This window comes from Prionailurus bengalensis, chromosome A1 (genome assembly GCF_016509475.1).
Source record: "Prionailurus bengalensis isolate Pbe53 chromosome A1, Fcat_Pben_1.1_paternal_pri, whole genome shotgun sequence".
NCBI lineage: Eukaryota > Metazoa > Chordata > Mammalia > Carnivora > Felidae > Prionailurus > Prionailurus bengalensis.
Genome location: NC_057343.1, coordinates 119,230,420 through 119,256,360, shown reverse-complemented (window position 1 = coordinate 119,256,360; position 25,941 = coordinate 119,230,420). Strand labels below are relative to the sequence as shown.

General features: G+C 45.4%; 1 protein-coding gene across 5 annotated transcripts in view; it reads right to left on the bottom strand.

Moving 5' to 3' along the window:
• Nucleotides 1–25,941, bottom strand: part of ARHGAP26 (Rho GTPase activating protein 26) — a 427,015-nt gene that overhangs the window by 302,173 nt on the left and 98,901 nt on the right. For all 5 annotated transcript variants that reach the window (XM_043589835.1, XM_043589845.1, XM_043589853.1 and 2 more), the window contains exons 2-6: nt 19,853–19,948; nt 18,232–18,293; nt 13,794–13,865; nt 8,193–8,294; nt 59–169 (exon numbers count right to left, since the gene is read on the bottom strand). In XM_043589835.1, the coding sequence (XP_043445770.1) occupies nt 59–169; nt 8,193–8,294; nt 13,794–13,865; nt 18,232–18,293; nt 19,853–19,948 (443 nt within the window). The remainder of the gene's footprint in view (nt 1–58; nt 170–8,192; nt 8,295–13,793; nt 13,866–18,231; nt 18,294–19,852; nt 19,949–25,941) is intronic.

Here is a 25,941-nt window from a genome sequence, read left to right as displayed (position 1 = left end):
GAATGAGGGCTGGAGGTCAAAGTCCGGGTATACCATTAAACCCTGAGCATCTACTTACCGGCTCCACGAACTCAAACATCTTTCTCTCTTGGACTTCCTGCACCTTGAAGACATACTCCAGGGATACTTCATAGAAATGCTGCCGGACCAAGTCCACTTGGCTGTCTGCCTGCAAACAAGACAGAATTTAAGAGGAAAGTCAAGTCACTACGCAAGCAGAGCATTCAGCAAGCAGGCCACAAAATTCCTTGGAGATGGTTTTTGTACACAATTCAGACAGCATGAAACAGACCTAAGACTAGTTACAATGTCCTAGGCACCATGTCCTTAGGTATACATATATTACGTTACATTATTAGCTCCTCATTCACTATAGTGACTTAATCCTCATCCAATTCCTAAAAAGAAGATATTCTCATTACCTCTAAGTGACAGGAGGAAAATGATGTCTGCTAACATTAAGGAACCTGAAGCAGCCAGTACAGGGCAGAGTTGGGATTTTTGTGCTTGTGGATCTGCCTCCAAGACCCTTGACCATCTTTAAACTAGGAGGCTGTACCGTCTCCCCACACCCAGGGGCAGACCTGGGTTCTAAAGAAGATAGATTTTTAAGGAGAAAAAAAGAAAACCTGCAGGGTTCTCCCCATCCCATTAGGAATGAACAAAACCAGCTGTTAGAGGGCAGGGGCCTTTAGGAAAGGCCATTTCCACATGAGTTTCACCTATTTTCTGGTTTGTCAAGGGACAAACTGTCAGTTTACTTCAGCAGAGTAATTACACTATTTCATCTAAGCCTCCTTTCTCCGTCCATGCAGAGGGGGTGCTGCATAGGCCCACACATGCATACAATCAAACCACTGATGCAGGATATAGACAGCAGGGGAGAAAAAGAGCCTGGGTAGAATAACAAGATGCTATTAAGTACCTCAACTATTACTGTGAAGTTCCTAACATTTCCACACTATTGCTATGCCACCTCACTGTTACAGTGAATGCACATCTCAATGACAAAAAATATTAGTATTTTTTAAAATTTTATCCACTTATTTTTTAGAGAGAGTACGCACGAGCAGGGGGAGGGCAGACAGAGGGGGACAGAGAATCCCAAGCAGGCTACGCACTGTGAGCACAGAGCCCAACTGGGGCTCAAACTCACAAACCGTGAGATCGTGCCCCTGAGCCAAAATCAAGAGCTGGACACTTAACCAACTGAGCCACCCAGGCACCCCTTAAGATTTTTTAATAAAAATGAATATCCTGGTAGTGGGAAACAAACATCTGCCTTCTTTAGAAGTGAAGGGGTGAGAAACCATTCTATAACATACTTCACAGAGACAGACAAAGCCCCCAAAGAAATACCTCTTCCAGTGTTCCTTTGTCAAGATCCCTGCAGAGGAAACTGGGGACATATCACCCATTACACCAAATATGACACTGCTATCTTTCTATCTAAAGAACGTGGCAAATCATTCATTCATTCAACCATCATGCACAAAAAGAAATTCCCTTCATGGAACTCACAACATAGGGAAGCAAAGAGATTCTAAATAATTATGTCCATAAACAGAAAATTACAAACCCTGGTAAAGCACAAACAGCCCATTCAACTCTCCTGTGAGCAACTTCCTCCTAGGTCAACATATTAACACATAGAAGCTAATTGGCTAAGTGCTGGGTGGGGAGACAACCAAAACACACACACACACACACACACACACACACACACACACACACACACACACACACACAAAGCGAAGGGCTAAACTTGGGGGTATTTTCTAAGCCTCTAAGCAGGGGAAGCTGCTATCTGCGGACTGAGAGATCTTTATTTGGAGGCCGAGTTTCAGAAAGTGCTGTACCCTCCTTCCCCAGGTGTGGCTCTTCAGACCACTGGGCTGATCCCTTCCACCTGGGCTCCTGCCAGCTAAGCCCCATATGCTCCTGCAGCCTCTAATTTCCTCATAGTGCAAATCCAACACACTTACACCAGGGATGCATCCACTTCCCCTGACCACCCACACACCTCAAACATCCTCCTTGCTCAGGCTTGCCAACTGACACTCCAACTCAAGAAAGGGTCATTCTGGAAATTTGCAACGTGGCTCCTGCCGTTAGGCAGCAATGGAGGAAACTCCTAGGAGACAGACAGCAGAGCCCGGCATCAGTCAGGGAGCTAACAGCCCAAACATCTGGGTTGGACTTGCAGTTCTATCATTTTCTAGCTGGAGAGACCTACTCAAGTCACTTATCCTCTCTGGGGATCTTTCCCACACCTGGAGGTAGTATCCGCCCTTGTGAGAAAATGAGCTAAAGGATGTGAACAATTTGAAAGCCAAAAAGGGCTATGTGCACATCTGCTGTTACTACCACCAAGCCCTTCAGACAGATGGGCTTCAGCTCCTCCCCCCCTAAGTCAACCATGGGTCTCAGGGTGACTAAACTCCTTTCCTAACTAGTCTCCCTGTTTTCTTTCTCTCCCCCACCCCAATCCAGCCTGCACCCAGCAGACAGAAGAGCTTTCTTAAAACTGGAATCAGAAGGGGGTGCCTGGGTGGCTCAGTCGGATAAGTGTCTGACTTCGGCTCAGGTCATGATCTCACGGTTCGTGGGTTCGAGCCCCGCATCGGGCTCTGTGCTGACAGCTCGTAGCCTGGAGCCTGTTTCAGATTCTGTGCCTCCCTCTCTCTCTGCCCCCACTCAGGCTCGGTCTCCCTCTGTCTCAAACATGGTTTGCAAGACCCTGTGTGACCTGCCTCCCACCTCCCTGCCTCCCCGCCCTCACCAATGCATCTTGCCTGTACTCCAGCCTCCCAGATTGACTCCCTTCCCCCTAACACTCCAAATACTTTGCAATTGGTGTTCCTTCTGCTTGCAAACCTCTTCTCCTAAATATTCAGTTTTTTAAAACTTTAAGGCACATAAGAAACTTTTACATTATGACCCAAAAAACATGCCTTATAATTTTCTTCTGTTCTAGCTTCCTCTATTCTATTTCATGACCCAGTAATTCAGATTTTTATGACACACAATTCTTAAAAAATACTTTATTTGAGAGAGAGACAGAGAGACAGAGGGAGCGGGAGCAAGCGCAGAGGAAGGGCAGAGAGAGAGACAAAAAAAGATTACCAAGCAGACTCTGCACTGATAGTGCGAAGCCTGAGGCCGGGCTCGATTCCACAAACCTTGATGCCATGACCTGAGCTGAAATCCAGAGTTTGACCCTTAACCAAATAGGTCCCGAGGTACCCCTAAAATATGTTGTTTTTAAATAATTTCTACACCCAGTGTGGGCCTCAAACTCACAACCTTGAGCTCAAGAGTTGTATGCGCCACTGACTGAGCCAGCCAGGCACCCCAATACACACACAACTTCAAGAATAGCGTCCTAGCTTTTCTCTTAGTGGTCCTTCTCATCCTTCTAGTTTCAATTCATTTGTTAACCTCTTTAGAAAAGGCTTTAGTGACCATGTTAATGTATATAAGGTAAAAAGCGCTGGGGTAACCTACCCCCCCAATTTATTTCCTTATCACTATGTAAAATTATTTTCAATGCTTTTCTCTGCCTGTGGCTCACCTACTGCAATAGAATGCCAATGAGAGCAAAGACTTTGTCTCATTTTTCCACTTTTCTATCCCAGCTTCCAGAACATTGCCTGGCCCATAGTAAGCATTCAAGAGATGCTTAAGGAATGAATAAATTGATCTCTACGTGGCCATCAGTGATCCAGTTCTCAGAAGAAATGCATAACTAAATGCATTTCCACAGGAAAGAGAAGAAGAAATCCAATTAGAATGGTAGGTTTCTTGGGGCGCCTGGGTGGCTCAGTTGGCTGGTTGTCCGTCTTCAGCTCAGGTCATGATCTCACAATCTGTGAGTTTGAGCTCCCCGTCAGGCTCTGTGCTGACAGCTCAGAGCCTGGAGCCTGCTTCAGATTCTGTGTCTCCCTCTCTCTCTGCCCCTCCCCCTCTTACACTGTCTTTCTCTCACTCTCAAAAATAAACATTTAAAACAAATTTTTTTAATTAAAAAAAAAAAAGAATGGTAGGTTTCTTTTGCCAATGCCTTTGCTCACCTGGGCCACAGAGTTCTTCACATCATTAGACACCCTCCCCCCCCCCCCCCCCGCAATGGACTGGTAGGCCAGGAGTGCAGCCCACCTGGCAAGCCACTCAAGATGGTTTCCCTGCTTGTTACTTGAGAAATGGTTCATCTACCAGCTTGTCTGAGATGCATCAACCACTCTATGCTTCTTGGAAAACAAACACTGTCCTAGGCTCTAAGTTCATGAAAGCCGATCATTCATTTACTCTCCACAATACACTCAACACCTGAATGGACTCACAGAAGTACGCAATGAATATTTGTTAAGTGCATATTGTCTTTAAAGCTTCTTAGCCCTTGGGGAAAAAAAAATTAATTTACAAAATAATCATCCACTAGATGGCAGTGTCATTCCACATCACTGCACTATAATTTTATCCACCAAATGTAGGGATTGGCTAGAATTTCAAAGTATTCAGTTCAGAGCTCTGCAATTAGGTAAGAATTCTGGATATTCAAAGAAAATACATTTCATTAAAAGTGCACTAGGTGTCTGGTAATATTCCCAAATTGATTTTTTAATAAATGTGAGAAAATCATCACTTAACAGCTGGAATCCCTTGACCTCTGCAAGGAACCCAGTTCCTTCAAATGTATTTCCAGTAGATTCAATCAGAAGATTACCAAGGTCCCTCCTTCAGGTGGTGAATCCTATCTCAATGACACTGGCATTGAATAACAATGGCTGCCTAGCTGCCCAGCAACAACCCTCTCTCCCAAGGTAAAGACGCAATTAGGAGAGTACAGTGAGTTAAAAGAGCTCCAAGGTCAGGGGCCAGGGTTCACAACCTCACTGACTAGCTACAGGCAGGCTACTGAATGGCGAGGGAATAAATCTGTCCCTCACAGAGTGGTTATAAGGATTTGAGAAGATTCCAAGTGCCTAACACAGTACCTAAATAAGCATCAGTAAATATTTGCTGGCCTTATTGTTGTGGTCAATGAAAAGTATCATATTGTTTTTGTTGTTACAAGATTTTTATCAATTTAATTCAGCTCAGGCACAACTAAAAAGCAATGCTCAAGAATACCCAGACCTTAAAGACTTACAGCCCACTCCTTGCCCTTATAGTACTTAGAAAGTGTAACAAGGTCAAAGACAAGCACACAAAGAACCACAAAAGAGTGTAATGTACAAATGCCCACTAATACCTGTAACTGACAATGTCAGGGCTATAGAGTAAAAGTTGGTGTCCCTGCCAACATTCGTATGTTGAAACCTAAGCTCCAATGTGACAGCACATGGAGGTGGGGCCTTTGGGAGATGACCAGGTCATAAGGGTGGAGTCCTCATGAATGGAATGAGTGCCCTTATAAAAGAGACTCCAGAGAGCTCCCTTGGTCCTTTCACCACATGACACCACAACAAGAGTCATCTATAAGCTCTCACCAGATGCTCAATCTGCCAGCGCTACAATACTGGCCTTCCTAACCTCCAGAACTGTGAGAATTAAATTTCTGTCTCTATAAGCTGCCTCACCTATGGTATTCTCTTTTACTAGCCTGAACACGCCAATGCAGTGACGAAGAGTACCATTCAATTCGGGAACGGGAAATGGGGAGGAACGAGCCAGTCATAGGGATAATACTTTCTATTTGTTTAGCAGCTATAACACACATCCCCATACATGAAACAGAACAGGTACTTTGTATTTTACCAAAAAATGGAACTAAAAAATCAGAGAGGTGAGTACTTGCCCCAGGTCACACAGTGAAAACATGCAACAGCAGGCCTTGAAGTAAGGTATCACTTTCCCAGCCAGTGCTCTGGGCTGACACTGTACTATCTTGGGGGGAGAGGATATTGGCATGGCTTTAAAAGAGTATGTTACAGTCATCCCAGACCAAGGAAGCAGCATCCAGGCATGGAGAGAATAGACCAGAAAAGCATCCTCACACTGGGGAATGCCATGCCTACAGACTAACTGTGCTATGGGCCCGTCAACACCAACAGGTGCTAGAACAATCACACAGTTGTTCAACTCTCAACGACCCTGACTCACCTAACTGCTTAGGAACTGCAGAGCTGGCCACATCTAATGACTCTAAGAAGGCTAACTCACTAAACAGTGAGGGCGTCAGGACAGATCCTAATTTATCATGGATAAATGCATATTCTTGGGCATCTTCCAGTGCCCATACCCCACACAGAGCTGGGATCCCGTCCAAGGAATTAAGTACTTTATATACGATCCAGTGAAAATAGGTTTTCTTTAGCCTTCTCCAGCACATCTGACAAGATTCACCTGAGGAGCTAGGCTACCTTCAAGAATCACCTCCCCATGTGTTTGCTCCTTTTTCCCCAGTCAGGTAGGAAATCTTCCAGGATAGGTTAGTGTTTTCTACTTTTCACACCAAGTACTCAGTTGCTATTAGCTGGCTGACTGGCCAAGAACTGATCTGCAAAGCCCATTACAAACACTTGTTGCTGGCGGTGTTGTTGACTCCTCTTCATCATTTACACAATTGGTTTAAACTCGCATTTCAAAGCAAAGGGCTCTGAGAGCAAGACATTCCTAACTGAGGATGTGCAACAAATCGGGTTGGGAGGGGTTCAGACTCTACCATCTCCTATGTTATCTTCATTTTTCATCCTTTAACCATATGATCTCCATATTAACTTGCATGTGACAGAAGCACTGCATGGTATTTGCTCAAAAACAAAGTAAACTGAAGAATGAAGGCTAGCTTGACAAGTGTCCATCAAATGATGAACGGATAAAGATGTGGTATATACACACACACACACACACACACACACACACACACACACACACACAGAATGGAGCATTACTTGGGCATTAGAAAAGATACCTTGCTATTTTCAATAATGCAGATGGAGCTACATACAGAGTGTAATGCTAAGTGAAATAAATCAGAGAAAGACAAATACCATATGATTCTACTCATGGTATTTAAGAAACAAAATAAATGAGCAAAGGGAAAAAGAGAGAGAAGCCAAGAAACAGACTCTTAACTACAGAGAACAAGCAGATGGTTACATGGTGGGAGGTAAGTGGGGGGATGGGTGAAATAGACAATGGGGGTTAAGGAGTGCACTCGCTGTGATGACCACTGGGTGATGTACCAAAGCACTGAATCACTATATTGCACACCTGAAACTAATACCACACTGTATGTGAATTAACTGGGATTTATATTTAAAACTTAAAAAAAAAAAAAAAAAGAACGAGGGGCTAACTTGGAAGTCACAACCTCTCTTTACCACATACCTGAGAAAGGTGAAGTAAATTGTTAAGAGTTAAATAAAATGACATTCGTGTAGTCAACTTTGGAGTTCCACTAGTAACCTGCTCGGTCTTCCAGAAACCACTCCCTTACCATGCAAGTCTCCATGAACTAAATGAGAATTATGACAGGTCCATGGTTGCAAAGTTAACTTATCTTTCCAAGTGAATTACTCTTCATGCCAATCCAGAAAGTCCTAGGGCAGGCCAGATAATCTATCTCTTGTGAAACAAAGTTACCAAATCGTAAAACATATGAATGACAATAAAATCCTGCTTGAAGAAAAAGAGACGGGGGGGGGGGGGGGGGGGGGGGGGGGGGGGGGGGGACAAAGACACAAAGAAAGAGAAGGAAGACTGCTGTGAAGTACCAATGGAAATATTTTTTTTAAATAGTAACAATAATATTGGAGGAAGAAAAAAGTGTTTCAGATGCTGACTTTTCAAATCAGTGATACAAGGCAGGAAATCAAAAAGTAAAGCAATAGGGTACAGAACCAAGGTAAAGGGTGAGACAAAGAGGAAAACACAAAATTTCAGTTTGAAAGGATGAAGTACATTTCAGTGCTCACGGCTGCCCCACAAGGAGGTGAGTGACGTTGACCAGCAGTATGTGCCCCCGCCCACCTGGCAGGTTGGAGAGCCACAAAAGGAGTGTTGTGGATGTGAAGATACAAAGGGAATCCAGGCATTAGGCATCTGATGAGGGATCGGGGTCAAGCTCCTGGTTTCTGAGGCCACTTCAAACCCTAGGATTTTCTGGCAAGGAGGAACGGGCACATATTCTACAGCAACACATAGAAATTAAACACCTTGTTCAGGATATTAGTGAAGTTTCTTACCTCCTGAAGCTGAGATTCTTTCTTCTTAGAAGACAAATTCAAGTGTTTTTCTAAGACGCCACAATACTTTTCTGTCTCCTTGTCATACTTCTTTTTGGCTTCCTGGCAAAAAGAAGAGAGGAGGGAAAGAGTAAAACGTTGCAGGAATAAAAGCAACCTTGTCAAGACCTGCCGGCTCAATTCCATAGGTCACCATTCCTTCAGACCCAGAACAGCCAACTACCCATCTCTTCCTTCTCTTCAAATAATGCATATTAAGTCAAGCCAACCCTCCATCAACACACAGACCGACGGGTATGAATGTCTATCACAGAACGCAATGCCAGAGACAAGGTAAATACCAGTATTTAATAGTGGCAAAGCCAGGACTCCACTTTCTAAGAACTTCAACTGTGAAACAGAAATCTCTAATTTCTAATTCAAAGGATGTTCAAGGCCAAATAAAGGAGCAAAGTTACCTATGAAGCTAATCCCAAAGCAGTAAAACCTACTTAAAGCTTAAATCGGACCAATCTAGGGTAAGGGCAGATTCAGCTTTAACAGCAGTCAAAAAGTACTTAATATATAGACCTAAATATTCCTGGGCACAATACTGAACACATGTGGGTCTCTGAACTGAAGAGGAATTCCAATTAAAACAAAGACAACAAATGTGTTCACAGCAGCATCAGTTATAAAAACAAACAAAAAGGCAAAAGCACATCACTGCCCAAATACAGGGTTTCAGATCATTAAAGGGTGGGACATCCAATAAATGGAACTATGAAGGCTAGGTGGTCATATGGCAAGCTGCTCATAATGTAAGGGAAAGTATTAGTATCATGATATGAACTTGGTGCATCCTACATACAATATATCTACCTACAAAGATTAGATGGAAAGATAAACAAAAATAATCAAGTTAAGGAAATGGGATAATGGGTGATTTTCTCCCTCCATTTGGGAAATTTTTATTTGCCTACATTAATAACTTTCAAAATGAAAAATAATATAAATATCATAACACATAATCCCTGCCTTCCCACCAAATCAGTGAGTCACTGAGATTCTACTTTTATCTCCCATTTTACAGAGAAGAAAACTTAGATAAATGGAGGTTAACTTGTACAAAGTCATAGTGACAGAGCTGGGATCCGAGGTCAGGGCAGGCTGCCTCCAAAGCCCACCCTTCAACCGCACTTGAGACACATGTTCACGGGCAGTCTCTCTTCCTTCCACTTTCTGGGGGGCTGGGGGGAGGGGGATGGCAAGCATGGGGGCTGGAAAAGGCTGACACTGGCTTGAAGATAGGATCAACTTCACTAAGCGTATTCTTACTCCTTACTCAGGCAGAACCTAAACCAAGTATTTTTCTGCAACTCCAAGGGCTCCAAGAGGAGAAAAACTTTTGCAGCCAGGTAAGGAAATGCAGAGACATCTCCATTCATTCCACAAAGATAGAAGAAGCAATCACTCTGTGTCAGACGCCTGAAGCCACTGGAAATACAAAGTAGAAGTGGTCCCAAGCCTCATGGGGGGGATGTTCAAGTAGAAGGACAATCAACCAGGAAACATAGAAATAGCTTAATTATAGACTGCAACAAGCGCTATGAAGGAAAAAAGGTGCACTCAGTCCACAGACAGGGTCCTCAAGAATGTGAGCTAAGACTTGCTAATCATATGAAGGACAGGGTGGAGGCTTCTAGAGCACAAGAGCAGTACCAATGCTCTGGGCAGAACACTGGGCAAGCCTAAGTGGGACAGGTGACAGAAATCACCAAGAAGCTCCCACCTGAAGTCCCGGAAATCCCAGGCCATGTCAGAACACTATTTATCTCGTCAAAAGCGAGATTCTAAGCCTCTCAAAGCGGGCACAGTCATCACATACCCTTTTTAGCGGACATGTATCCACCTCTACAAATCTGAATTTTGCTTGCAAGACTACTTATACCTAAGAACAACTCAACATGCAGAAGCAAGTGAGGAAAAAGCCTGGGGAGATACTACTCCTTCAAATTTGAGGAAGGGTACAGGCTACACATTCACTAAAGCAAACTCTTTCCTTTGTAGAAACCGGCAACTTTGACCTGGGGCTCCCATTCCACTTAATGCTTGCAGATCCACTCCAGCAACCTGTCAGAAAGCCCCACAAGGAGAACCCTGTACTGGGCTAGCCCAGCTGGCCAGAGGTGAGAAAAGGCCAGGGAACATGAGTCAGCAGCATTCTGTGACTTTTTGGGAATTCAAGCTGCCGCATTCCATGTTCAAGAAGACAGCCAGAGCTAAAGAGAAAGGGAAGCAGTTTCTGTCCTGAAAAAAAACAGCAACAAGACAGCCAGGGAGTAACTCTACAAAGATTTAGATAACACTCTTAAGATGGAAGAGTGGTATTCATGACTGACTCAGTTAGGAGGTGGTGCTCGCCTCCCAGGGAACCTACTGTCAGTGGCTAAATGGAGAAAAGACAGAGTTAGAATCCTGTAAGTTATTCCCAAATTCTCATGGACTGACTCTAAACAAATCACTGCCCCCCTCCAAAACTGGGTTCCCTCATCTATAAACTGATGGGGGCTCAGGTTCAGGTTTCCTCTTTCAATTCAAAGGCTGTCTAACAAAATAGGAATAAAAACAGCCACCTCCTCATTGACCTATTAGGATAAAATGAGATTAACCATAGACAGTGCTTAGCAGAGGGCCCAGCAGACAGAAAGTGCACAATAAAATTCAGTAAAGATGATGATTGGTGGCAGTGATCACAGTAGCCATGGTGGTAATGGCAGTCATCAGACTCATCATCTGAACATACCTCTTCCTTATCAAGAACACCACTTGCTTCCCATGCCCCACTGTCCCGTGAAGGTAAGCCTTCATGGCACCTACCACAATTAGGAATTACGTTTATTTATTAGCTTTTTGTTTCATGTCGTTCTCTCTAGTCACACCATGAGCACAGTACGTCTACTCTTGCTCTCCATCATCCTGGGGCCAGGCACAGAATAAGTGCTCATGTATTTTTTTTTTTAATTAATGAACTGTGTGTACTGAATCTAACAGCGAACATCAAAGGACTATATGACAGGCACTGTTCTGAGCACTTACCTGTATTCGCTTGTCTTCCTCCTAAGAACTCTAGGAGGTAACTATTATCACTGTCTCCATTCTATAGATCGGGAAATGGGTATGAAGAGGTTCAGCTACTCCCCAAGTTGACATGCCAATGCCATCAGTGAGGTTAGGGCCCACTCTTCACCATTGCTCTCTAACTTCTGTTTTACTTTCACTGCAGTGCCCGGCACTCCAAATGCACCTCGGCTGGCAGAAAAACAAACTCCCCCAAACTCAGAATTCTAAACATAGGGTCAAGGTTATGCCAAGCTCAGGGTCATGACCTGCTGCAGGCCAGCTACCTCTGCAGCAGAATGCCCAGGAGTCCTCCTCCCTGGCAGCCTTCACATCCAACACTAAATTCTGCTTCTTGCAAAGTAGCAACAGGTTGTTACAGCAACCGAAGCAGCACCAGAATGGGGAGAAAGGGTAATTTTAGCCCCACAGAGGCAGAGTTCAGAAACTTCCACTTGGCCGCTCAGGAGCCCTGGCTGGCTCTTAGGTATTCTTCAGTCTGCTCCCAAAACTGCCTGGTAAAGAGTTTGTTTCTTTGCTTTCTCTTAAAGGTACACAATCCTAGGATATGAATGTATGTATACGAGAAAAAGAAATGACCAAAGGAGAGGGAGGGGAAATCATCCCCAATGGCATTACACTGTTTATTAAAAAGGAGAGATTAGAGTACGTGAGAGGCAACATGTTTTGATGAGCTATGATTTTATTTGAATTCTTTTATTCTCCTATTTCTCACCATCTACAGCCCCACCTCTACCGCACTTCTGGAAAAGTACCTGCTGCTATCATTAAGATCACTGGTATTACCCAAGAGTAGTCCACTCAGAATCCTGCTCCTCCTCTATGCCAACTATGGGCTTTCAGGAACCCCAGAGGCAGGGCTGAGGGCAGAGGCCAGAGTGAGAAGGCTGAAAAGATTCTTGGAAAGAGAACTCGATAAAGCGGTCTGTCTGCTCTGCTGCTATCTCAAAGCTCTTCAGAACATCCAGAGCCACCGCCATCTATTATCATGAACAGGAAGTACAAGTCCCAAGGCCACTAAGGTCCCTGAGCCTACACACGAGAACCCAGGGAGGGACACTCATGGCAAACTCAAAATCTTAGTGGAATTAGACTCCCTTTGAATTATATATTCCGTAATCTCTGATACAAAACCCATGAGCTCTAATCTTCATAAATGTAAAGGATAAAACTAGTAGAAAGTGACTTAGAACTGGAAGAAAAATCTTTGCTATGGTCTGTCCTTCAAACTACAGTCAACCATCCCTCTGAAGAACCCTGACTGAACGGCACATTTTCTTTGCAGACCCTCATCATATTCGTTTTCAGAAGCAGATGTGCTTAGGTGGGAAGGTGGGGTAAGGAGACAGATCCCACTTTGTTGTATTTCAGTTATCTTTCTCCCGCGTACAGGCACCTACTTCTCAAGGCCATTTCACGACTGAGTAAAATCTAAACATGCTAGTAGGTGAGTGATGTTGCCCAAAGCTCCCTGCAGGTGGCGCCAGCTGAAGGATTCACAGTTCCAGAAAAACAGGAAGAAAATGTCAAAAATCCTTTTGCTTTCATCGATTCCAGTGAAAACACTTTCCCTGCAGGTGGCCTCTAACACTCTACTGAAGGTCAAACTAGCTAGGATTTCCTGGTGATTTCTCACAGGGCAGGGGAACCCTGGAGAATCTGCCTTTTAAAAATGAACAAGCGGCGCCTGGGTGGCTCAGTCGGTTGAACATCCGACTTCGGCTCAGGTCATGATCTCGCCATTCGTGGGTTTGGGCCCGCGCCGGGCTCTGTGCTGACAGCTCAGAGCCTGGAGCCTGCTTCGGATTCTGTGTCTCCCTCTTACTCTGCCCCTTCCCCACTCATACTCTGTCTCTCAAAAATGAATAAACGTTAAAAAAAATAACAATAATAATAAATAAAAAATAAAAATGAACAAGATTCTCTTTACAGTCTTCTCAGGGACTGACAGAATCAGCCAAATTTTAGCTGCAGTCCTTCGCCATCAGCGCTAACAAACTGGGACCTAGGAGTTGAAGCAGTCCTGCTTTTTGACCTGCACAATGTAAAAGATGTACTTGTTTAAACTAGGAAATTTCAAAGAAAACCATGACTTTTCACTTTCTCTTGAAAAATGTCAAGATCTAGCAACAAAGGGCCCATTTTCAAACACTAGCAAAAATGAGCTGTGTCCCTCCCCACCCCTTCGGGGCCCCATCTGCAACCCAGTCTAGGCTCTGAGTCCTGGGTGTCCACAGTAAGTGCAATTCCCCGTTGTCCAAGCACAGATGTATCTACTAACACAAGGAGGCACGGTTTCTACCTTTGCGTGATTTATGAACTAGCACAAACCAATTAGGTAACAAAATGCTAGAATGACTGCTCTGGGGTTTGACCACACTCAGTCTTACTTCAGACACTTGGGAATAACAGATGAGCCGCTATAAAATCCAAAAACAAGGCTGCCCTAAAATCCAAGAACAAAGTTTGTGTAGTTCTCACCTTGGCAGCCCCAATCTGCTCCTTTCGAAACTTCTCCAAGGGAGTGATGAGCACCTCGCTGGCATTCTCAATCTGGTGAGGAGAGACACAGAGCAGGGGAGTTGGGGGGGGACACGTAAACACAAAAGCAATGATCAGTTAAGAATTCCTTCCATGGGGCGCCTGGGTGGCGCAGTCGGTTAAGCGTCCGACTTCAGCCAGGTCACGATCTCGCGGTCCGTGAGTTTGAGCCCTGCGTCGGGCTCTGGGCTGATGGCTCAGAGCCTGGAGCCTGTTTCCGATTCTGTGTCTCCCTCTCTCTCTGCCCCTCCCCCGTTCATGCTCTCTCTCTGTCCCAAAAATAAATAAACGTTGAAAAAAAAAAAAAAAGAATTCCTTCCGTGTCTCACTTTAAAATTTGAGTAAGCAACACTGTGCAGGTGTTGACTGTTCACGATACATGAACTGAAAGCACGTCAGATCAAAATCTAGTCATCATCTCCAAACACGGAATTCTTCCCATGTGTGACTCACTCTTTACAGTGAGGACCTCTAAAAAGGTAAGCAACCACATGAAGGCAGAGGGGAGCTGGTGACAGGGCAGGATTTAATTTCAGCCTTAAGTGACTTCTTGTAAAGGCCAATTGACCAAGTTACATTTAAGTAGATATATTTTAGACATATCAACATTGAGTCTAGGTTAAAAACAAGAAACACCTGTGGACATGCAGCGGCATGAACACCTTCTAAGCCGGACTTTGTGTATTCCTACCAGTAGTGGACTAGGATCAGGACATTTGTGCCTCCAGGCCACGGCTGCCTCTCACCTTCACCCCAAGCACTCATCCCATCAGGTCCTGCACGCAACAATACCATCACCCCAAGGCACCTCAAATGCAACAAAACTTGTTCCACTTCCAAGTTTTGGCAGTTAGCCATTTCCTCAGACGCTCGATCCCTGAATTCTCTTGTGGACAACTCATTTCTTATTCTAATTCAGGTTTTGGCCTAAAGGTCACCTGTTTAGGGAGGCCTTTCCTGATCACCAGCATATTCCAAAGCCAACTTCTCACTACCTCACCAAGTGTTTTCTTCAGAAGACATAAGCCAGCTAAAGTTTTCTAATTTATCAGTACACACACACACACCATCTTGCAAATGTTCACTTGCCCGCCATTCTCCTCCAAACACAGAAGAGTGCTGAAACGAAGGAGCACTCAAATATTTTTCATTGACTAAATCAATGAATGATTTCTTGACTGGCTGCCAACTGTGTGACCACAGGCGAAGCATTTAACCTCTCTGGGCTCTCATTTCCTAATGTGCAAAAGGAGTAGGCTGGATTGTTCCAGCTCGAAGATTCCATGGTCTGTTCTAAGGCAGCAAAATATTTTACAATCTTTCCTTTTAAGTCATTCACTGCTTACTTGTCACTCAACTAATTATTTCAGGAATCTTGTCCCAACAAAGGATTATTTTCCTAAATCACATGTGCATCCATCACAATGAAACCAACAGAGTAAATGCCAGAAGCCATAGATGGACACAGCCAAGAATTAAGTAAGCAATGTGAGGGATAAAAGGTGGCAGGTCTCCAAATTTACTGCCATTTGCCTTTTTCTCAATTTTGAGAGCACTTACCTCAGAAGAGAGCATTTTAACATGAGGGCTGTGATGTTTAACTTGTTTGCTTTTTATTATTATTTGATGTTGCTTAATGGGCTCCCTCATTTAAATCTTCCACAAATCAAGTGCAAGTCTCCAAAACTCACAGTGGTGTGCTGAGCCAAGTTAGCATACACTTGAGCCAAGAGCACAAGTTAGCATACACTTGACAGTAAGTTATATTTTTTCAAGAAAAAGTAAACTTAACAACAACAAAAATCCCAACGTCCAGGCTGTATCTCAAACCAATGAAATCAGAATCTCTGTACTCTGTCCCAGGCATCAGTACGTTTTAAACTCCCCGAGTTGTTCCAATGGGCATCCACAGCTGAGAATCTAGCCTTAAGGAGAAGCACCCCCCTCCCCCACCCCCACACGAAAGCACAAAGTACACCTGGGAAACAGGACGCCCAAGACCTTGCCCCATTCCTTCTACTGCTTGTTATCAGACTTCACAAGAGCTCAGTGTTCCCATCTGGCCAATGAAAGACTACAGATATAGTGAGAAATAAGGTTGTTCTGGGTCTAAGATTCTACGACTGTGTTATTTCCACTCCAGTCTAAGCACTGCACTGATACTGATGACACAGAAGCCCACTCTATGCTCTTCAAGAACTCACATTTACTATGGGACAGACACATGCAGTGATTATCAGACACAGTGGAGAATCAGATACATGAACCAGATACTACAAAAATACAAAGGATGGCCAAATATCCCAGAGAGTCAGAGAAGTCTTTGCAGAGAGGTGCGGCTTTGGGAAGCTGAGCTGAATTGATGAGGCTGTCCCAGGATAAGGAGGTAGGGAAGGGGCTTGAGATGGCCAGATACTCGGATGCACATGGCAGAAAACTCAGTTCACAGACATTAATAATAAAATTGCAGAGGCAAGCTGAAGAGTATAATCCAGTCATTGTTCCCTTACCACGGGCCATAGCAATCTGCAGGGTATTCATCGAGATCTGCTCACCACACCCCCCACCCACAAATACTGACTCGGCCAAGAATCAGACTCAAAAGAATCACTTCCCTTTCTCAGGCAGTAGCACGTGCACAAACACACAAGCTTTCCCCTGCCTCCACTCACCACCAACCGTGCTGCAGCTACCAGCCTCCTGATTCTGATGCAAGCACCCAAAAATGGGCCATCAAAGTCAACAATGTCTCTATGTCCAGGGCAGAAGGTGAGAACTTCCTCTCTGTGGGGAGTTTCAAAGAAATTCCCACATTCTTCAGTATAACACAAATTTGCGTTTGAATCCAAACTGTGACACTTTTTAACTTCGTGACCTTGGGCATGTTAATTAACCATCTGAAACCTCAGTACCTTCATCTAGACAATGGGATGATATAGATATCACCTCACAGAGTCATCATGCAGGTTAAAATTAAAAATGCATGCATACACAACGTCTTGGTCAAGGCTATGAACTGAATAACATCTCCTCAAAATTTATATGGCGAAGCCCTGACCTCTGTGAAATTAATTAAACAAAGATAAACAAAGAGGCCATTAGAGTAGGTGGCTCTAATGTTATAACAGCCTACATAAGCAAACCAAACCCCAAGGGCGTAAATCTCTCAAGGCTAAGAAATGGGAGACCAGTTAAGCTTTCCCAAGTAAGACAAAAGCTTAAGCTATGGCCAATCAAATAATTAACTTGCTACTTCCATTTGTTCACTATAAAAGTCTTTCCCTTATACTTCCTGCCAGTGGAGGGTCCCTAAACATATCCAGTTTGGTGCTGCCCTGTTTGAACCAATTTTTCTTTGAATAAAGTAGTAAAAATATGATATGCCGCAGTTTATCATTTAAAACTCCCAGGATGACAGTATCTGGAAATGGAGCCTTTGGAAGTAATTAGGTCATAAAAGTGGAGTCCTCACAATGGGATTAGTGGCCTTGTAAGAAAAGATGTAAGAGCCACTCTCTGGTATTTAAGGATATGGCAAGAAGGTGGCCATGGGCCAGCCAGGGAAAAGGTCCTCACCAGGAACCAAATCAGTTGGTTCCTTGATCTTTGACTACCCAGTCTCCACAACTATGAGAAATGAATGTTTGCTGTAAAAACCACCCAGCCTATATTTTGTTCTGGCAGTCTAAGCAGATGAAGACACACTTAGTCTCAAATGATCAGTTTTAGCATGGGAAGAGAGGGAAAAAGTTTGCTGACAGACTCTTCCCTGGGCCTCTGGAGCACCACCGCTTAGGGCCAAGTTCCCCTAGGGACCAAATGCCATGAGGCCAGCAGGGGGATTTCGGTTCAGGCTTCATTCTTGATATCTTACTGATACAGAGAGGATGCAAAAGAACTTTTCACGCATGGGTTATCTGTTGTCTATTGATGCCAAACCTCATCAGAATAATTTAGAATACAGAAGGTATCTCTTAAGAACCTAGAGATCAGCATGTGATTCTTCAGTTTGCACAGTGCCCCCTTTGTAGAACCTCTTGTGATTGCTATCATTTAGTTAGTGCCCATTTACTCGGTGCATACTATAGGGCAGACACTGGGAGTGACCCCTGCCCTTCAGGAGCTCTTGGATACATTTAATAAGATGAGAATGGGGGGGGGGGGGGGTGGAAGGAGGCACAGTGTGACACCTTCGTTCCCATGAAGTTAAATAATTCAAAAGATCCACCCATAAGTCATACCTTACAGGTACACCTTACAGTCAGTCTTTGGGAGTTCAACAACGTGGTCCTAAGTTGTCCACAGTAATCCCCTGACATGTATGAAAGGCTGACATGACCACACTATATGGGACAAAGAGCAGCCTGGCCATACTCACCATCCGTATCCGTTCATCTTCAAGATTCCTGAGGACAGTGGCAAACTCCTGCAAAGACCTTGCTGGAAAAGAGAAAGTGCCATGAGAGGGACATAGACAAATGGGCTTTTGGGAGCCTTTCCAGGTACAGTTAGTATGTTATGGAATGAAATCCCTTGGCACATGCAGAATCCTAAAGTCAATTGCTTCCCAAGGCTCTCCCCTTATCTTTTCATCATTAACCATCCAGGATGACCCCTGAACGCAGGTTAATTTCACCTGGCACTCTAGCTAGGAAAGGATTTCCTTCAAAAACCTGCCTGTTCCTGACACTACCCAGGACTGATGAGATGCTGGCTGGCTCCCAGACTCTCGGCTGGAAGGGGCAGAGTTCCGCTTAGGAGTTGAAGGATTTCCTGCCCAGGATGTGACCCCTTCAACCTTGGTTGTGGGGCTGCGTCAGAAACCAACCTTTCCTCTGGCACCCGAACTACACCAGTGTAGCTCACAATGGAAGCCACATCTCCGGTTTCTCCCTGGATTCCTCCTCCTGAGTCTTCAAGCCACTTATTAATACAATGCAGTGTGCAACGTGGTGGTCAGACGTAGAGAGTCTCCCTCACCAGAATTATTCCCAAAGGGGACAGGCATTAGGTGCAACAGCCCTGAGGATATTCAGGACAAAGGTGGAGTCTTGGGAAAAGTACCCATGTATTCAGCAGTTACTACAATGATGCATATTCACTGCTCTCGTCTATCATCCCAACTGCCTTTGCTCATGCCCAGATCGTGGCACTCTGCATGACAACAGGGGATTCAATAAGCATTTGACAACTTTCTTCAGTTTAACTCTCTCAATCCTTGCTCACTCCATGGAGCTAACCAAGACGCCCAATGTAAGAAGAGTCAAGTACAGTGACTAGGCCCTGCCAAAGACAGACATCTTGACATTGCAAATCATCTGCGCACAGCATGGTAATCAACACTAACCCCACCCTCAGCCTCTGGTTAAGGAATGGGAGAGGAGATGGCGGGATGGGAGGGTGTGGGTCAGTCCATGTGCCATGAAAACAGAAGGATCAGGCCTTTAAGAACTGGGTGGAGAGAGGATTTTAGCTTTGCTCGCCACAGCACGTGGCACCTCAACAGAAACAACAGAAGGTGGCCAGAAGGAACTGTATTGCGGGAGCCAGCGTCAGCAAGCCCCACCACCCTCAGCCCTCAGCCCAGGAGCAGACAGCAACTGTAGATCAGTCCCAAGCTCAGGCCTGCCCCCCTGCCCCGCGCCCCACAACACCCCAGCCCTCTTCTCAGCCAGAGCGGTACATGGGGGAGGGTGGTCCCAGAACAGATCTCCTCTCGTCCACAGACATCTTGCCAACACCTTGACCACTCTGCCTGAGATGCCAACTCCAGGGTACCCATGCGTGATTTTTCCCCTGCACAAGGGGCCTAGTTCGCCACTTGGGACGAACAGGCCCCTTGACCTCTGACCCTCACTTCACTCTGTCCTCACCACTGTTGGTATGGGCTTCTTGATTCGTGACACTTAGACACTTCCTCTCACAGGAAAAAGGCTCAGCAAGGACACAGACAGTTATGGTAAACCGTGACCTTTCTTACACACACGGTTCAGACTTACCTATACACATTTCATCATCTGTTTCTGCATCTCCTATGCACTGGAATTTAAATTCATTTAAGGAATCAGCAAATTTCCTCTTCGCTGAAGATAAATCTAGCAAGAAAGAGAAAAAATATGAATTACGGACATAAACTGATGTTCTCATGTGCTGCACTTTTTAGTCGTTCTACTTCATGCAGCAGCTCGATCTGTTCCTGAGGCAATTTCAAACACAAAAGAATCTAAGTTCCAAAATGCTGAACAGCTGTTTCTAACGTGAAATTGTGATTGGCTTGACAAATTCATACTTGTGTTAACACTGCTTTAACCATTCTGCTTCCAGCTCTAACTCCTCCAGCCACACACTGAGTCTCGTCGTGGACACTGGTCCTGGTGGGAATCCACTTGCCTAAAGAGGTATCAGGAGGCAGTGTGGATCAGAGCAGACATCAGCATCCCTCATCCCGTGGGTGAGCTCAGCCACGGACCTCCCACATCCCGACATCAGGTAGGGAGCTGGAAGGAAGGGCGAGGCGGGCCCAGCCCCCACCGCCCAGGAGCTCCTGGACTCCTTATTGTGACCCAGGCACAAGTGACACCGAGTTCTCACAACCCTCGCGGTTCCCCTCACGGGGAGAGTGACCGGCCAGCCTGACCAATTTCCACCTGAACCATTTTCCTAGGTCACCACATTCCCCGCTGCCCCAAGAACAAAGCCCTGGCAATGTTTTGAGTTGGGGTTAAAAACACAACCCACATATGTTCTCTGTAAAGAAAGCTCTTGGAAATCCTTGTCAAATTTAAAAAATAAGCTTCCATTTAAGACAGTATCAAAAGCCAATGATCCCTCCTGAACCCTCAGCTTCTGTTAAGGGTATAAAAGCACCCAGGTACCTTTAAGTGGCCTGACAGACACAGCTGCTCAGTCCAAATGCGCTTAACTTAATTCCACAGGCAGCCTTCCTGCACATTAGGCTAATCATTCAAATGACCCTCATAGATGTTTCCCTTATTGAAGGGGAAATGGTATTATGTTCAAATTCCCAGAGGAGGGAAATATGAGGCACAACTGGCAACACGGACTGGCTTTAATGAGATACGGGGAGGAGGCTGGGACGGCTCTGGCTTCACAGACCAACATCACCTAATGGAATAAAAGCATCCTTGTCTTGTTTAGTTCCTGGACCTGTTCCTTCAAGTTAGGGGTCATGGGTGGTTGTTTTTTCCTCCATCTTTTGGTTTTGCTGGTTTCCCTGGTGTACCTGCCAGTGCATCCTGCTCAGTGCGTGAATACTGTGTGCACGTGGAGGGCAGTACATAAACTCCACCACCGGTGTGCAGCTCGCCAATCCCAGAGCTTATTCCAAGCGCTAGAAGTAAGTACAAGAGGCTGGCTGAGCAGTCGGGCTCTTCTCAGGTCTGGGGCTCAGGCTTTGACCACCTGGACAGCAGGAGCTCCTGCTCTGAGACCATCCTCCCATGGGCTCCGGTGACACGAATCCCAAGACAGCTGCGGCTTGTGCAAGGAAGGCCCTCAGCTCTACACCAAAAGAAGACAACACTTGAAGTGGAGAAGGAGAACACAAGAGCCAACAGCCAATAGTCTCCAGTCTCTCCCTGGTCCAGTCACTTTAATGGAATGGTCTTTGGCAAAAAGTGCAGAGCTGCCAGCAGAGGAATCGGGCATCTGTTAAACCTGGCAGACCCAAGCTGAGGATACCCCTAAGAACGCCAATCACTCCCTGGCAAGTCAGGAAAGAAACAGATGCATCTCAAAGTCAGAACGCTGTGGGGAGCAAAGACACGAGGCCACAGGCAGGCAGGATGAGAAAAAGGCAGAATCATCTTTCAAAACAGAAGACAAAGCCCCCCAGGAAGGCCGAAGAGTATCATGCCAAGAACGTGGACATGGCTGTGCTCAGTCGCACCGTAATTAGAATGTTCTCCAGAACAGAATTCACAAAGAAAGGCCTGCGCAAAGAGTAAGAACAGAATAGCTCCTCTATCCACCTAGCAATCCTCTGTGCCTCCCAGGAGGCAAGAAAGACTCAAACTGGAGAAGCATCTAAACAAAGTGGAAATAAGCCGAAATGTAAGCCAGGCTTGGGAAACCGCCCAACACGCACCTGAGAAGCTGTGCCATCAGGGGCAGCTACCAATGAGGATCAAGGAGCAGCTAATAATGCACAACAGGGCCTTTGTGGGGCCTTTTTCACAGGAGGACCCATCTAAGCTATAGCAGGGTCTGTTAGCTTCTGACCAGAAAGTAACCTTATTTCATTGTCGAGTGACACACAGCACACCCTGCCACAACACAAACCTGAGAAGCCACATGGGACACCCACAGAGCTGGTAAGGACGCGTCTCTCGCTGATGGAAGAATTAGGTAATGAGTACTGCTCCTGAGGCAATACAGGTTACAGACCAGTGAGCACAGTTAGGTACACTAAAAAAAATCCCAATTACTGGAATCTGAAAAGGAAGTCACCATTGGGCCTGAAGGATTTGTGCCTAAGAGACATATCTTTCGGTCAAAGTGCAGGGAAACACCTGGTGTTTTGTTTATTCAGCATACTCCCTAGTCTTTGCAACAGTAGCTCAAGCTTTCTTTGGAGAATCTCCCCTTGAGGCTTTCTCGCTCGGGGTCCTGGTTGTAGGCTGATCAGCCTCTTGCCCTCACCCCAATCTTACCTAGCTCCTGGGCTCAAATTTCAGCTCCACTATTTCCTAGACAGGTAACTCTGGGCTAGGCCTAACTTCATAGTCCCTTATCTGACAGAAGCTGTCGGCTCCACCTAACCCACCAGCTTATCAGGAGCCCCAGGGAGGCGCACTGCACAGGCACTCTGTACGCCGTAAGCTTCAGTTCTAGGCAAGGCTGGGCTATTGTTCCCTACTAAGCGAATCGTGCAATGACAGAACCCAGGGAAGCGAAGCCTGACTACATGATGTTGAGAACTCAGGTAAGTTAAAAGAGTGACGTAACAGCAAAGAGCTCTAAGGTGGGGATCTTGGTCTCTCTAAGCTTGTGCGTGCTAAGATCTTTGTAGCACATATACACCATGATGCCTCACCCTGTTAACATAAAACCCCTACTGTTACTGGGGACAACAGAGAGGACACCAAAAAGAACACCTAAAACACAGTGCTTCTTGTCTACAACCCAGAACGACTGATGGCATCTTATGCAGACGATCACCTTTGACATGTAGCTGCAGAGAGATTTATTTCTGGAGACTTCACTCTGAGGCAACAAGAATCTAATGTGCACATTCCACTAAGAAGAGCAGAGAAGCAAGAGAGGCTGGTACTGATGTTGAGTGCATGCCAAGCTTCATGACACCCTGCTCATAGAACCCCAGTGTTTCATGTTCAGTCCAAGATACAGCGAGGCGCAAAAGTCAGTAATATTTACTCTGCAGAAAGATCTGTTGCTAGAAAGGCAGAATGCCGGCCAGAGCAGAGAAAAGTTATAACTGGCAGCTGCTGGGGAGGACAAGTATTTGCCTTATAGAATTGAGTTGCCTCCACCTCAGTGAGACCAGGCAGCTAAGGGACACAGAAACAGCTAGAAGTCCAGGCCTTGAAAGACGGCTCCCAAAGATGTCTGCTTACTAGGGGACCAGAGAGAAGAGCCCTTCTCATCCTGGAGAAGCCATGCTCTCTGCCTCCCCAGTTACTAACCTGCACAGTTTTAAGACAATTTAACCTAACTATAATTCTTTTTTCAGTAAAAGAAGGTTGATAATTTTTTAAGTTAGGATCTACCTTAATTTACACAAGTTTTACCATTAGTACCATAAGTCAAGCCATTTCCATTTTCCCCTTGGGTAAAACTTAATACACAGGCGCACACACAAATACATAATGTGTACACACACATAATGAAGGACTCAAGGTAATTGTAGAATTATATTTCTTTCAGGGCATCTGTCACCCTTCTTTGACCTCCAGTTACCAGAACTGTATATAAGTACCCATAAAATTTTTGCTCCTCAATCACATCTCCCAGGATTTGGAAACGGATTACTGTTAATGAAGTCCAACTGCCACGGTAAGTATTTGTGACAAGACTGGCCTCTTGGCTGCTTAAAGTGCAAACACCAAAGTCCCCAGGCCTACCTAACCTCTCCCTTCTCTGAAAACCAATTACATTTACTCTCTATGCCTGATTGCCTTGTATTTGGAATGATTCCAGAACTATGCATGAGTGGCTCCCTGGCAAATGCATATTAAGTGCCTAAGACAAGGCCGAACAAGGGGCCCTTAAGACAGGCTGGACTGATCTGGCCGGGCACAGCAACAGAAGGTGTCTTACAGATGGAACATGCGAGATCCCCAATTGAGAGGACACACAGGTGGGTATGAGTTCCCCAAATAACAGGGTTGACAGCTGGACATGAGTCCTCAGGATGGCAGCTTTGCCCACAACTCACATTATCAGGTAAACTTCCCACTCTCCAAATCAAACTCTCTCTCCTCTCCTACGCTCCAACTAAGGGCCTCTTCCTGTGTCACCAGTTTGGCAAAGGGCACCACCATCTGTCCTGCCACACAAGTCAAAGTCACACACCCACGTGTCATCCCTGGCAGCACAGTGTCTTTCCCAAGTGTGTCCGTTTCACCTCCTAAGCATGTCTGTTCTATACACTCCTCCCCGTCACCATTCACAAACGTCTACATCAAATGCCACCATTTTCCCGGGTAACTACAAATGCCTCTGCTCTAGTCCCCCACACTCACTTTTGTCCCTCCAATCAGTTCTCTCTCCAGTCATGACAGCTCCAATAGTGAATCCTGCAATGGGTTCCCAGAGTTCTAAAACCCAAGACCAAAGTCCTTCCCAAAATCTTGCAAATCCTTCCCAGCCTTGCAAGGCCTGGGCCCCCAACTTCCTCTCTGGGTTCTGCCAGTTCCTGGAACTCCCTACTCATCCCTGCAGCCCTCAACTGAAAAGTTTAGTCCTCCAAGAACCCTGCCCTGACTTCTGTAACCAGACCAAACCCCACCGTACCTTCACCCTAAGTCCTATGCACCTGTTTTTTCATAGTAATTTTATATTGTTCAGGTGACTCTCTGATTAGTATCTCCCCAACTAGTAAATTCCTTCAGGGTGAGGATCCCCTCACTTCATGCTCACCAGGACAACCTCAGAACCTAGCACATCACCTGGCTGAAAGCAGGTGTCACAGCAAGAACAAAGGGGGAGGGGAAGTTGGACACTCCATTAGTTCCCTGCACTCATCAAAGGTGAAATTCTCAGTTGTATACTTCACAAGTGAAAATAAGATTAGATACATAATAGGATAAACGTCAAACTTCGTTAAGCCGGCCTGAAGTTTGCATATATAGGAATATGCTTACTTAACATAGAACCACTTCCCCTCATCTTCTCTGTTGAAGAAGATTCCCACAGAGCTGCAGAAACACCAGCAAGGACATGAGGCAAAAACCTTCTCTAAACCAAGAGACCAGGAACAATGAGCTACAAACATGCCAGGTGTGGGCCACAGCCATGTGTGCCCCTTCAGCCCCAGCCTTTCCCCAAGCCTGGAGCTAAAACAGATGAAGAAAGGGTTCTGGAGACCCTTCTCTCCTTCCCCATACCTGGGCAAGTGGAAAACACATCCAATCAGCAACTGCCTGAAGAGAGGCATTTCCCAGTCTGCATGTGGCATTTTAAACCTACTGCCATTGCTTAACTATAAGAAAACCAACCATGTTCCTTTGTGAGGTACCATTCTACAGCCTGAAACCCTGCACTTCAGGAGCAAAAAGAGAGATGGTATTCAAATCTTACAGTAGAACAAAACACACTCAACAGCATTCATCTAGTTTCTGTGATGCAGTCTTACCTGTGGCCACTAGGTGGCGGTGGACAATATCAGAGAAGAGGTGTTAATAACCCAAGGAGAAATGACAAAGCCTGACAAGTAGTGCTGGGCACAGACCATGCCCTGCTGATGAAGACACCCACCCAAGAAGGGAAATATCCAGTAGACACTCAATCAGCAATGCGGGGAGAAGCGCTGGCCTCCACGGGGGAAGAAATGCCCCAAAACACGCAGAGGACCTGCGTTCTTCTTATCCATTCAAGCCTGAGACAT